This window comes from Limulus polyphemus, unplaced genomic scaffold, assembly GCF_000517525.1.
Source record: "Limulus polyphemus unplaced genomic scaffold, Limulus_polyphemus-2.1.2 Scaffold243, whole genome shotgun sequence".
In the NCBI taxonomy this organism is placed as follows: domain Eukaryota; kingdom Metazoa; phylum Arthropoda; class Merostomata; order Xiphosura; family Limulidae; genus Limulus; species Limulus polyphemus.
Window position 1 is genome coordinate 672,479 of NW_013665853.1, and position 13,766 is coordinate 686,244.

The 13,766-nt window shown below is 30.5% G+C and overlaps 1 protein-coding gene across 1 annotated transcript in view; it reads left to right on the forward strand.

Moving 5' to 3' along the window:
• Window positions 1-231: 231 nt before the first annotated feature.
• LOC106478711 (CAAX prenyl protease 1 homolog) overlaps window positions 232-13,766 on the forward strand; it is a 19,331-nt gene continuing 5,796 nt past the window's right edge. The window contains exons 1-5 of the mRNA XM_013939273.2: window positions 232-442; window positions 8,127-8,273; window positions 9,553-9,639; window positions 12,748-12,864; window positions 13,716-13,766. Coding sequence (XP_013794727.1) covers window positions 305-442; window positions 8,127-8,273; window positions 9,553-9,639; window positions 12,748-12,864; window positions 13,716-13,766 — 540 coding nt within the window. The 5' untranslated portion in view covers window positions 232-304. The remainder of the gene's footprint in view (window positions 443-8,126; window positions 8,274-9,552; window positions 9,640-12,747; window positions 12,865-13,715) is intronic.

Below are 13,766 nucleotides of genomic sequence, written 5' to 3' on the forward strand. Positions count from 1 at the left end.
CTATGTAATTTGTGTATACAACTTTTCAATTTTAATGAATTATTTTAATTCATCATTTTCATATTGGATGACAGAATTAACAAGTGGGTTTTACAATTATAAAGCATAGAAAATATTTTTAATTTATATAAAAAAATGTTTTCAATAAACACTGGAATCTTCCCCGACATATTTCAGAATTATTAGTTGATTTTGCAGGAATTTTCTTAGGACTTTCATACACAGTGCTTGGATTTCAAAAATTCTAGAGTGAAAGCGCTTCTTTTATTGCCCAACGGTGTTTTACACAGTACGTTTGTGGAAGATGGAGTGGGGATTGGTAACTTTAAATAAATTAGCGACCACTTTTAAACCATATTGGTCTGAAAATGGGATATTTATCTTTATACTCACGTTTTTGTGGATAGTATATTTTTGGGAGAATTATCTTTCATATAGACAGGTAAGATATTACTTATTATAATTTATAAAAGACATCCGACATTCTTTTGTATACTATTGCCACTAGTACAAGTACTCGCCCATTAGTAGTTGAATTTAGAAACTAGACTATATTGTAGTTCACATTTAATTCCAACCGGTTACAACGAAAACTAGCAATAGTGCTACTACAAGTACAATGTAAATGTATGTTTAATTACTATATATATATGTATATATATATATATATTATATATGTGTGTGTATATAGTTTTATTAATATCTTGTGTGTGTGTGTGTGTGTGTGTGTACTGGAGTAAAGTTGAGTGTGACACTAACAAAAAATAAACATATCATTCTACTTCCAAAGAAATAGCTATAACTTACTGTTAGTGTTACTGAGTGTTAATGTTTAGTTGTAGTTGTAAGATTTGGTGAACTTTTACAAAAAGAAGTAGAAATAAGTATCCCCAAATGGTTAAATAGTGTGAATGAAGAAAACTTCAAAGGATCTTGGCATAGTGATGGATAAGTCACTCAAGCCATCAAAGCAGTATGTTGTTGCTATTAGTATTAGTAAAGCTAACAGTAACAGTGTATGTTCATAATTCAGAAACGTGTTCATTATGATACAGCATACAAGTCAAAAAGAGTTACTTATCTATACAAATCAGTAGTTAGGCCTCACTTATAATAATGTGTACAGTTTGTCATGTTATCTAAGTTCTAAGAAAGGATGTCGACTTGCTGAACAGAGTTCAGAGGAGGGCTATCCCTAGGATGAGTCTGGGGATAGAAAGGTTACTTGAACTGTTTGAAGGGGAGGGGGGACAGGTTATGCCTTTTTAGATATATTGTTAGTCAATAATGAGGATACAGATGCAAGAGTTGAAAGTAGGAGAACATTTTCGTAAGAGTAATCAATACATATATATATATATATATATATGGATGCAAGGGAGCATTTAGATACCTACACATCTACCCTTTACTTTAGTAAGATCTAAACTCACCTTTTATTTTTCAGGAAGTATTAATTCTCCTTTTAAAATGCCGAATTCCACTACTACTAAAGGAAATTCATTCCATTAGCCAGTCGCCCTGTTAGAGAAATAAAACTGTCTTAACTGGAGTTTAGTCAGTTTTGTTTTGAAATATTAAAATTATGTTTTCATGTATGTTGAGATAAAAATAAATGACATTTTATTTTCTAATTTTCAGAAAGCCAACTTTGTGGCCACAGACAAGATTCATCATTAGTAGTAATATACATTACTTCCATGGTTTCCTAACACTTGGGTTTTTTTTTTTGCCCTCCACTTTCCAACAAAATTAGACTCTGATGATTACTTCATTAGTGAGTGGGTGATAAGTGGAATTTGCTAATTCTGTTAATCATTGGACACATTAATAGTTTACATTCCTAATTGATTGTTCTCGCATGAGACTAATCTTTCTAATTCGGCTTGTTTGTGTTTTTTTAAGACATTTTCAAATTACTCCTTCATTTAGTATCATAGACATCTTCAGGTACAACAATTTAGGATTAATTTGCTTTTTAAATTCTAAACTGTTGTATACATATATGACAGGATAGTACAGAAACCTGTAACAAACTAAAAATATGATTAATACCAGTCCATAGGTTTCTCCTCACAAATATTTACAAGACTACTGAAGCTAAGCGAAGTTATTCTTCATTAAAAAAAACATAATTGTCCCTAGATGTCATAATAAAATTAGTAAAGATTTTTGTCACAGACATAAAACAGATAAAATGTGATTCAGGGAAACCAATTTCACTCTGAACCTAAAAAAAACAAAGATACTTCAATATTTCCTATTTGGTAAGATACTTGATACTAGATGACCTCTTTGCAATGATTACAGTTATTTATAAGATGGAAGTCAATATATGAAGTATTGAAATCATGGTTGAGTAAAAAAACAACTTAAGTTACAAACATTTCAGATCTGTTTTCTAATTCTATAATCAGTGTGAAAATCTTTAAAAATAATTAACAACCTTATATATATATATGTATGTATAAAAACATCTTATAAGTGAGATGTTGTGATATGGATTGAAGTTTAAATGAATACATTAAAATGATTAATATATTTTCTTTTTACAGTACAGGCTGAAAGATACTGTAAAAATACATGATACATGAAAGTGCTGAGAATTCAGTAAAATGAAGCTTACTGTACTAAGCATGTAATGACAACAAGACTTGATTTCCCTTTTCAGTGCTTCCTATCTAACTAGAACTAATTTTAATTAAACATGAGTCCTTTTTGTATAAATAGGTTAATGACTTAACAGTGTTGCATATTGTTAGACTAATACTAGTCCATGTACAAGGAAATCAAGGAGGACAGTTTATAAGGTTTAAACTTCTTTAATCGTGTCTAATTTTCTAACTTATGACAACACATAACTGAAAGACTGCTAAAAAAATATAAATAGAGGGCACCCTTAGCATTTATGAGGTTTGGGGATTGATTGTTAATTATCCACAACTCCATAATACTCATATCGTTAAAACCCCTTTTAGAGTTTGTAGTTATTTAATCTTATTGGTTTTTGTGATAACCCTGGAATTACAGAAGCTGGTTTTGCTGGTGTGTTTGTCATGATTGCAGTAGGAGTTTCTGCAACCATTTCCCTGGATTTTTCTTGGTTGCCCCAACAGTTTTGGTTGTTGTGGTTCCACTAAATGTTTACTCAGAGTATTTGGAGTTTTAATTTCAACATAGTTTATTTTCTTGGTTTTGTTCATTCTCATCTATCTTTTGAACTGTTTTTCTTCTCCATTTGCTTTTTTGTTGATATATGATGAAATCTGTTTTTATTGGTATGTTGTGTCTTGGAAAAATCTATTTTACGTGAAGAATTGGGCATTGTAGATATGAAGTATTCCAGTTTTGGGATTTTAGAGATTCCCAAAAGCAATCAACTGTTATAATTTGTGGTATTGTTCCATTAAAAAACAAACATTTACTACCAGTAACCAAGATCTTATTGGAATGGTGTGAGAAATCATTGTTTCTTTGATATTTAAACTCCTGTTTTCTTGAAAAACCTCAAATCTTGAGATTAGATCCTTTATTTGAGCATTCATTCTAGGCCAGAATAGCACATCTCCCTGTTTTTCTTTGGTCTTCTACATTCTCATGTGACCAACATGAAATCTTTGTAGCAAGATGTATTGCCCAGCTGTGGGAAGCATGGTTTCCTGCCTCTTTAAGTATGTATCCTTTCACTTAAACCAGTTCATCTCTGTAATTTCAGTAATTAGTAGTGTTGTTCTTAACCCTCTATTTGGAATTTGGCCATCCTCCATGTATGACTTTACATAGAAACTTTGTAAGGTGTCATCTTTCTCTAAGTCTTGCGTCAGATACTGCTATGTAATGTTGCTGATGGCAATATTTATGTAGCAGCATACATCTTCCTCTTTGTTGATAAAAGTTTGGAGATGGCTTGAATGGATAATGAAAAAAACTTTATTATAAATGCACAACATTTTGACAAGATTATGTCACCATTGGGTACCTGATGATATAATCTCATTGAAATGTTGTATATAATAAAGTTTCCTTCATTACTCATTCAAGACTTTTATTTTCTAAAAAGTGGGTTCCTCACCATCAAATTTAAATTCTTCTATGTTGATTTTATGTTTACAGTTTTTTAAAAAAATATGTGGAACTAATTGTGCTTAAGTCAAAATTGTTTTTATATAGAACAGCATCATTCTTTATAGCCTTCAGGGCAATGCAGCAAGCAGTTTTTTCATAACTGATTCCTGCAAAGTATGATTTGATTCAACTGTCACTGATCAGATCTTTCAATGGCAGATATTGTTGTCAAAAGTTCCTTCTTAGTTTACCACACCTTTGTTTAGTTTCAGTCATTTTTCTTCGTCCATCAGCTATTGTCATTTCTTCCTGATAGATTACTTCTCCTAATTCTGGTTTTTATGCATCACGTTCAATCATTACCGGGTTATCAATATTAAAAAACCTTAAGGTAGATACTTGTTCCTCAAAAGTATTTTTCTCTCCTTTTCCCCCATGTTAATCTCACTATTTTTGGTCAAGTGTCATTGTATTTGACTCATTATCATTGTTTGTTACAGTATGAATTTCTAAGGTAGTTCACTGTACTTCAGTGCTTATTTTATCTTTTGATATTTCCTCGATGTCTTTTATTTTCATTGGATTTGGTTTTAAACTGTATTTGCTTATACTTTGTTCTATATACATAACTTTATTTTGAACACCAATATGTTTTTGTTCAAATATATTTATTTCTTGGCACCTTTGCAGTGTTTTTTTCCACTTGTTTCTCATGTTGTTTTTCTGTGGAGCCCTATACTACTATGCCATCATTGGTTATAACAATATTTTTTAAGATCATCAAAAGCTTGTGTCATTATTCCCTTGTGGAATAATTCCTTTGCTAAGTAGAATCCAAATGGCATGCAGAGAAAAACTGTTGTATCTTTCAAATGGTATAATGAATGTGGTGAGTAGCTGACTTTCTTTGTCAAGTAGAATTTGCTTGTATCCATGGTTTGCATCAATTTTGTGAAGGATTTGGCATCTGCCATTCTTGTGGAAATAAAGTATCGGTCTCGGTTAATCTATGTCACAATATTTTGTAGAGGAAATGGAAAATTGTGAGAGGCCACAAATTACAATTAATATCAGTACTGCCTACGTTGCTCCGGTCAAAAAATAACTGCTCCATAACTTTTATACCTCTGAAGACCTAGAAGTTAAGAGAATGTATTAAAGATTTTTCTGACTTATATATCATAGTATGGGGGAATATTACTAAATTTGAAAGTGGTTTTATGGGAGACGAGCTGTAAAAAATGCGATATGAATAATTGTAATAATGCAGCATTTAAGTATTACGATAAGAGTAGCTGGTGAGATCCTTTACTACTAAACAGTCATATCATGAAAATAAATATAAGTAGTTTAAAAATGCCAATATCATAAGATACCTAGATGTTATATTAAGCCAAGGAGTTATAGCATCTGCAAGGAAGCAGGTTGTCACATAGAAACAGAATGGCAATTGATGATAACAATGATTTTACAATTTATTACAAATAATAAGGTATTTACAAATTTTATGTCAAAATCTATATAAAACTAACAAATAAGTTCCCAGCAAATTTCCCATTTCTCCAGTACAGTCTATTTTAATACACAAATATCCCCCAGAATATTCCCATATTATATTTGTGGCTGTTAGTCTTGTAATTGTCTCTAGTCCCTCCAAGTGTTTTTCTGCATCAGGATGAATATTTTTAAGAGAAGGGATGGTAATATTTTAGTACTTGCTCATATGTCACAGACAGAATAATACAGTTATGACCATCATCACAACCAAAAAAACATCTGATCAATTTCTCATATATTACCAGACTACAATAAAAAATAATCAAATTAAGAAGCAGTTCAAGTGTTTAATATAGTTGTGGTGTAGTTTCTCCATACAAATATCACCAATAATTGGGTGTTCATCCTACAAAACACAATATATTCACAATAATAATCACTATATTCAAGTTTACTTCTCAACTGCTGGATGGTCGTAACTCTGTGCATCGTGTGAGTCGTGTCTTACACAAATAAATTTAGCATAATATATACTAATTTTCCTCGCACATTCATTGACTCATTACCAAATTATAACTAATAATTACTTACAACAAATAAATGTGACTCACCATACCATGCCTAATGAGTAGCACACAAAAATAATAATAAATACTCAAACTTTTTACTCTACATGTAAAAGAATAAACTCAACTTTCTTCTTTAAATACAAACATGATAATACCTCCATATACACAAATGGGAAATTCCCCAGAAACCATATAACCAGATGTGATAATGAAAGTACAATACACCGATTTTAAAAACTTGTGTTGGATACATATGGATGAGAGAGAAAACATAGGGTTAAGATTTTACACTCCTGTTGATGAGCCTAAAAAACACACTTCAGCTCACTTAACATTAGGAATTGGATGTGTTATTGACAGATATTTTATCCAAGATCTGTGAAATGGTGCCTTAATATTACAGACAGCTATAATTTAAAAATTGTTTATTTTAACAAGAGAAAAATACACTAGACTAACTTACAATAACTGACCAAAAAACTGATTACATAACACAACTAAATACTGTAGCTTTAAATCTTCTCAAAGCACACTCTTGAAACACTAACTTTCTGGAATAGTAAAATCTTTATACAGTGATCAATCTCTATATTAATCACATATTTACCAAGATTCTAGTACGTGACTGACAATAATTATTAATCTTTGTACAATGGTGCAAATAATGCATTCAGGCCTCAAGTTAATCTGAACTACTTATTAAAGTATAAGGATATTGATCTGTTGGAAAGGGTAGAGAAGAAGGCTCCTAGAGTGATACCTGATTTACAAATTTTGACCAAAAAGAAAAATTGGAAGTATTTCTGGTTTCTTGATTGATAAAGTTAATTGAATTTTAAACAAGTTTTTGGAAACCTAAATCCATACATGTCAGACATTTTTTGTTGTTGTTGTTGTCAAAATAGTTTACATAATGAAATATACTGTAAGTTTGAAATCTAAAGTTCAGAGAAGTTTAAGCTACTGTATTAGCTACGTTATTTTAAACTTACAGAATTTGAGACAATAGCAAGTTGCCTGCTTGCTTGCCCTAGTTAGTAAAAGTACAGTTTATCTTGTATTGGCACTTAAGAGTTTTATGGTAAAACATTTTTCATAAAATATACAGAGTGTGCCAAAATTACCTTTCCTATTTTGATTATAAATAAACCAATAACAGACACACAAAAATGCAGTTCCAACATCTTGTGGCCAAATTCAGAGTTTTTATTGACATATCAGTAAACTTCCAGATATGCACCATTAGTGACTCAGCACATCTAACATCTTCAGTTTCACAAACAATTTTTGTGTTATCAGTATTTTTCATTGTTCAGTTCGTCACACTGGGGTGCTACCAGGAAGGAAGAAAACAGTGTCATTAAATAGTGTATGAATTGGGCATAAAATGTTCCAAACTACATTTTATATGTACATTAGTTACGTCTTTACATATGTTCAAAATACAAAAAAGTAATTATGGAAAACCCTGTATTTAGTTGTATCAAAATGCTAAACTTGTATGATTTCACTTGATTTGAACATCAGAAATGTTTTACATCAGACTGTAGTAATCTTACTTATTATGTTGAATTTTAATAAATTACAAGGGATATTATAAGATTATTTCTGAAAAATCAAGTTTTACATAATTTAACCAAAGGCACAAATTTAGTGTCATGTTTCAGTTACAGTTGTTATTAATACGTATCTATCCCTTTATACTTTCAAAATGGCTGATTTCTAAGGTAGATAAGACATAAAAAATTAAGACATAGATTAAAATAATCAAACTTAGATAACTTAAATCTATGTGAAGCTAAAAATTACTAAAAGATTCTTGTTATTGTAACGTCTTTCTACATGCGCTTAGACACACAACTACATAGTTGTGTAACCGATTTGATAATATCAAAAAGAATAAAAAAAGGGTAACTTTTAACAACAGGATGATCATATCAAAATATTTAGCTGTGTATTTATATGTTCATGGTTTTATTATGTTTTTATACTCAGCACAAGGAATACAAAAATGCTGCATCTGTACCTCCTGAGCTGGCAGGTGTTATTGACTCAGAAACCTTCGCTAAAGCAAGGGCTTATCAGTTGGACAAAAGTTATTTTGGATTCTGGGCAGGACTTTGGGATCAATTGGAAAACACTGTAAGTACTTTGTAAATCTAGAATCAATAAATTATTATTTTTGTGTTTGTGTTTTGTGATTTAATTGTTAAACATTATGCAATATTTCTTCTTTATTAGTATGATAGAATATATCTGCAGATTTTGTTTTCAGAACTTGTTGAATTGGTTTATGAAGGAAAAGAGCGTGATTTTGTGTGGAAAATGGTGTGTTTAAGTATTCTTTTTTTTTTGCCAGTTGGCATTCTTATGATTTTGTTTCATAGAAATGTTTATGCCAGAGTACATACACACAAATAAATCTTAAAAAGTGGGATCCAATGTGAAGGAACTCGAAAAAAGGGTCATGTATAAAGTAAAAAAAAAAAGAGTTGAAAAGTTATACAAAATAGAAAATTAATTGTAATTTCTAAAAAAATATTTTTTTATTGAATAGTCTTCCATAGAGTCCAAGACTAATTATCTACTTTGATGATAGTGTTCCATTAAAGCTACAATTGAGTCACTCTCTCACTGGTTATACTCTATCCTTGATATCATTATTTTGACTTTTTATTATAGCTAAAGCTTTTCGTATATTAGTAAGTGCTGTAAAAGTATAGATTTATAGCTGTGATTTAGTTATGAAAACATTGAAAGGATCCTAAGCAGTTTATGAAACTGATATGGAAAGGATCCTAAGTAGCCATTAACTATCAAACAGCTATTTTTTTCTTATTGGATCACTGATAGTTGTTCTGACTGTGATTCTTCATCTTTCTATAAATTTTTGTAGAATTACAAATGTTGGTGGTTATTGCAACTGTAGTTGTTGTTTGTTTTGTTGTTGTTTATGCAAATGCTGAAAGAATTTTAAGGTGGTTATGAAATGGATGGATCATAATCAGTTCTTATAAGTGTAATTCAGTTATTTTTTATGCAAAGAGGAGAAGTATTCTAAAAGGCTTTTGCAATGTGATTGAAGTAGTTGCTTCACTGCAAATATTGGAGGGATTCTAAAAGTCATTTTAACTGTAAGCACTTATCTTTCTTCAAATATTAGAAGAAATATAATCAGTTATCACAGCTGTGATTTAGTTATGGGATGCAAGAAAAGATGCTAAGGTCTACTAAAACTGCAATTTAATAATCTTTTTTTATTTGTGTAATTAGTTGATTGAAACTTATTGTGATAATCCGGAGTATTAATTCTTACAATCTATACAAGTAGTACACATGATTTAAAACATTGAAATGCACTATGTAAAAATTATTTCAAATTGAAAGTTTTTGTTGTTTTTTTTCTCTACAACTTGTGTAGGTGATTCTTGTGTGTGGTGGAATACCATTCCTGTGGAAGGTAGCAGGTAATATTTGTGCCCATTATGGATTTAATCCAGATTATGAGGTAAGATTATCAGCTAGAAAAACCCTTTTTTTTAGCCTGTATAAGAAGCTCCTGATACATTTATTAGACAAATAAATACACAAAAATAAACTTAATTAACTAGCTAGTGAATGTACGTTGTTTTTTTATAAAACTAAGAAGCATATTTGTTTCATTTCTTATATATCTTTCTGTATTAAAACTGTCTGCAAGTTTCAGTTTATAGTAAGAATTATTGAAAACCAAATAATGATTATACACCAACTGCTTTGCACATAGATGTGTAATTATCTGTCATCAATAATGTATTGAATGACTCCCTATATTCAAAATGTGAAAGATTTTTGTACGAGCTACAGATACCTGTTATAAGATTAAACTAAAACTTAAGAATTCAACTGACATTGTTGAACAAAAAACATTACTGATTTGATACACAAAAGTATTTCTGCCTTTACAATAAAATAAAATTCAAGTTATGTAGTAAAAATAAAATCAAATATAACCTTTGACTGCAACTTATTGTTACCAATGTTTTCATTGGGTCTGAATATTTAATGTACGTCTCCTAGCAGATAGATCCAAAATGCTGTTTATATACACACATAACTCTTTTCAGCACAGGCTCGGTCCCTGGGACCGACCTCGTACCCATTTTGTGCTTGTTATAGTTTCCATGCTATAACTTTTAAATTATTAAGCATATGTTAACGAAATTTGGTAGATTATCAGCAAACATTACAATGCTTTCATACACAAAATATCATTTTTTTTTATTAAGCTTTTCCAACATGCAAAGTAATTTTCATTTTAAGATTAAAAATACTTTTATGCATCAGAAAATTTTCAAATTTCACACGCGAAATCTTTATAATATCCAGATAGTTATCAAACATTTCTTATGAAAAAAACTATTTTGTCTGTTATTTTCTGAACGGGTTCGGTAGATTTGACCGATCTTGTAACCATCATAAAAATTAGGAAATAAATATTTATTATGCCTCTTTTGTTCTAGAATGACAACAAATTATAACACAAAAACATAAATATTTAGACTAAATAGCTTAAATCTTATAACATATATAAATTTATTATTTTTATTATATTACCTTTCAGCCGTGCCTGGCTAACAATACAGAAGTTACAATGATGCGGCACATTTACACTCATGTTACCATATACAATAATATAAAACTGACCTTTAGTCTTTACAAAGTGTCCTGACTTGGCTGTGTTGTAGTGGACTAGTATTTTGTAAAATACAGTAACATTTCAATTATTATACAATATATTTGTATATAGTTATTTTCTGAAAATATAGAACAGTAAATAAAGAAGTAAAGCAAACAATTAGCTGTTCTAGTTATGACTTTTGTATTGGTTGCTGCTTGATGTAGGTTGCTAAGCCTTCTAAAATTTTGCACATGGAGGATATGAAACAAAATATTTTTTTTAGGTTTTATATATACAATTGAATAACCAAAAAATCATAAATTACTATATTGATACCATAGAATTCCACTATAATTTATTAAGCTGTATTTGAGTCTATAAAAAATATGAAATTTCGAGCAGACTACTGACACAACCTACCTCCTTGAAATCTTGGTTCAAAAGTAAGAGATGGCACCCTAAAACTTTAAAATGGCTAAGAAACCCACTAGAGGAACATTCTGAGCTTTCTATTGGTTATTCATGTCATATATAGAAGTAAATGTATATAAGGGAATGTTTCCAAAATTGATTTTTAACTGTGTTTTTTAATATTTACTTTTAAATTAAGAAATTGAATAATGTATAATATTAAAATATGAATTATAATCTACAGTTTGATACCAAACTTACTGACATAAATTCATGAATTAGTAGGTCAATATTATTTTGAATGTGAGTCAATAAATGCGATGACATGGCCTTTCACCCATGACCCGTATAGAAACGGTTAAAATATCTGCAATTAAATATGATATTTTAACACATTTAATGATTTTCACATGAGCTATATTCTATATTGTAGTCTGTGGGCAGCTGAACTAAGACCTTTTGTCCAACCTTAAAATGTCGATCCTTGACCTTGTCATAAAAATGCTTCTGAATACCTTGAGTTGTATACAAACTCTGTCGAGCGAGTTTACAGGTCTCCTCCACTCAGTTTCTGAGGTCTAACACGTACTGGTATGTGTTACTTTCTTCTGACTCTTCTTCTCCCATCCATAGTTCTTTCAATATTTGCATCAGACCTCGTACTGTTCTTCCATACAGTAACTTGAAGGGTGAAAATCCTGCACTTGCTTGTGGGACTTCTCAATAAGCAAATAATACTGCCTGCAAGTACCTATTCCAGTCATGTGGTCTCTATTGGCACATCTTCTTTAGCATACTCTTTAAAACTCCATTGACTCTCTTGCAAAGTCCATTACATTTAGGATTGAATGGGGTGGTAAAGAGTTGCAGAGTACTGATGAGTCTGCAAACTTCTTGCATCAGTTCTTGAGGAAACTGGATCCCTCTATCAAAATATCTCCTGGAGGGCTTCTGATACTTTCTGTGTCTCTATCTTCACCGTTGAAGGCCATAAAAATTATACTTTTTCTTAGTAATATCTATATTGTAATGAGTAAATTATGTTAAATTTCATACTTCTCAGATGGGTGGTAAATAAATTAGAGAAGAAAGAAGGCTTAGAGAGCAAATGTCAAATTCTCATACTAGAGAATTTTTAAATATTTTATTATAAATTTAAGAACTTATATTCAAATTTGATTTATAGTTACGTTTTGAAGCCAAGTTTATTTGTATAAAGTGACAACACGGTAATATAATTAAATTTTGAATGTAACTAAAAAGTCATGACCTACCTGTACCGAGATGGTTAGTGTAGTGTAAGAACTCTGGAATAAACATTTTACCAAGTAAAGCAGTTGCAGTTTTCTAATGCAATGAAGTTTTCTAAGTAATTCAAACAAATTATTAAGCATTGTTGATGAGCCTTGAATAGGGGAAACTGCAGTCCACAGCAGAGAGTGTAGGGAATTTTCAATTTAACCTTTGGTGAAAAGAAGACTCTAATATAATTATTAAGAAATGCATATTGTTCCTCAATAATTTTGTTTTTTCTTTTTAATCTAGATCATTCAAACAGTAATGTTTTCAATTTTGGGATCAGTGTTCTCATCTGTTGTTAGTTTACCGTGGGTCATATATAGGGTATTTGTTTTGGAAGAACGACACGGTTTCAATAAACAGGTAAGATTTTTGCTTTTAATGTGGGTAATGTAAATTATTTTCTGAAAATAAAAAAATTACTGATGTAAGAGTCGAGATATGGTAGTTTACGGGGACATTCTGAAGGATAGATATTATCATTTCTGAAAAAATTAATGATGTAATAGCCAGAATTGGGTAGGTTAATGTAACTTTAAATGACAAGGGACCTTTTGGTTCATCCAGTCCAACTTATCTACTAAATTAAACTAAACACTAAGAAATGCAGAGCCAGTTCTTATCACTCAAATATTTATCCACCTTTCCAAAAGCCATCCACCCTGTTAGAAAATTAAGCTGTCTTAGTTAAAAGTGATTCCTACCCTGCTAAAATCTATATTAGACGTTTCCTAGTTTCAACATTTAATACAAAATATATTGATGCATCAAAACTATCAATTCCCTTAACAACCTTAAATGCCTCAATCAGATTCCCTCTAACTCTTCGTTTTTTCAAGAGAAAACAATTTCAGAAATCTTAACCAATCCTCATATGACAGCTTTTCCATCCCAGGTATCATTCTAGTAACCCAATAAGGTAAGAAACCCAAGACTGAACACAGTTCTCCGAATGTGGCCCAACCAATGAACTATATAATGACTTTATAACCTCTTTAGACTTGTATTTAGTATTTCTGTAGAGCCAACCTAAAGTCCTCTTTACACTGCCACAAGCAATAGTACTTTGCTTGGATGGCTTAAGAGTGATCAATCAGAAAATCAAGATCCTTTTCTACCATAACATTGTGAAGGTTAGTCTGGAATTTTGTGATGAAGAAATTTATATTTCTAATATAACACTTAAAATTAATACTCTTTTTTTTTCCCTATAGACTCCAGGATTTTTCATCAAGGATCAGATCAAAAAGTTTATGGTTACTCAA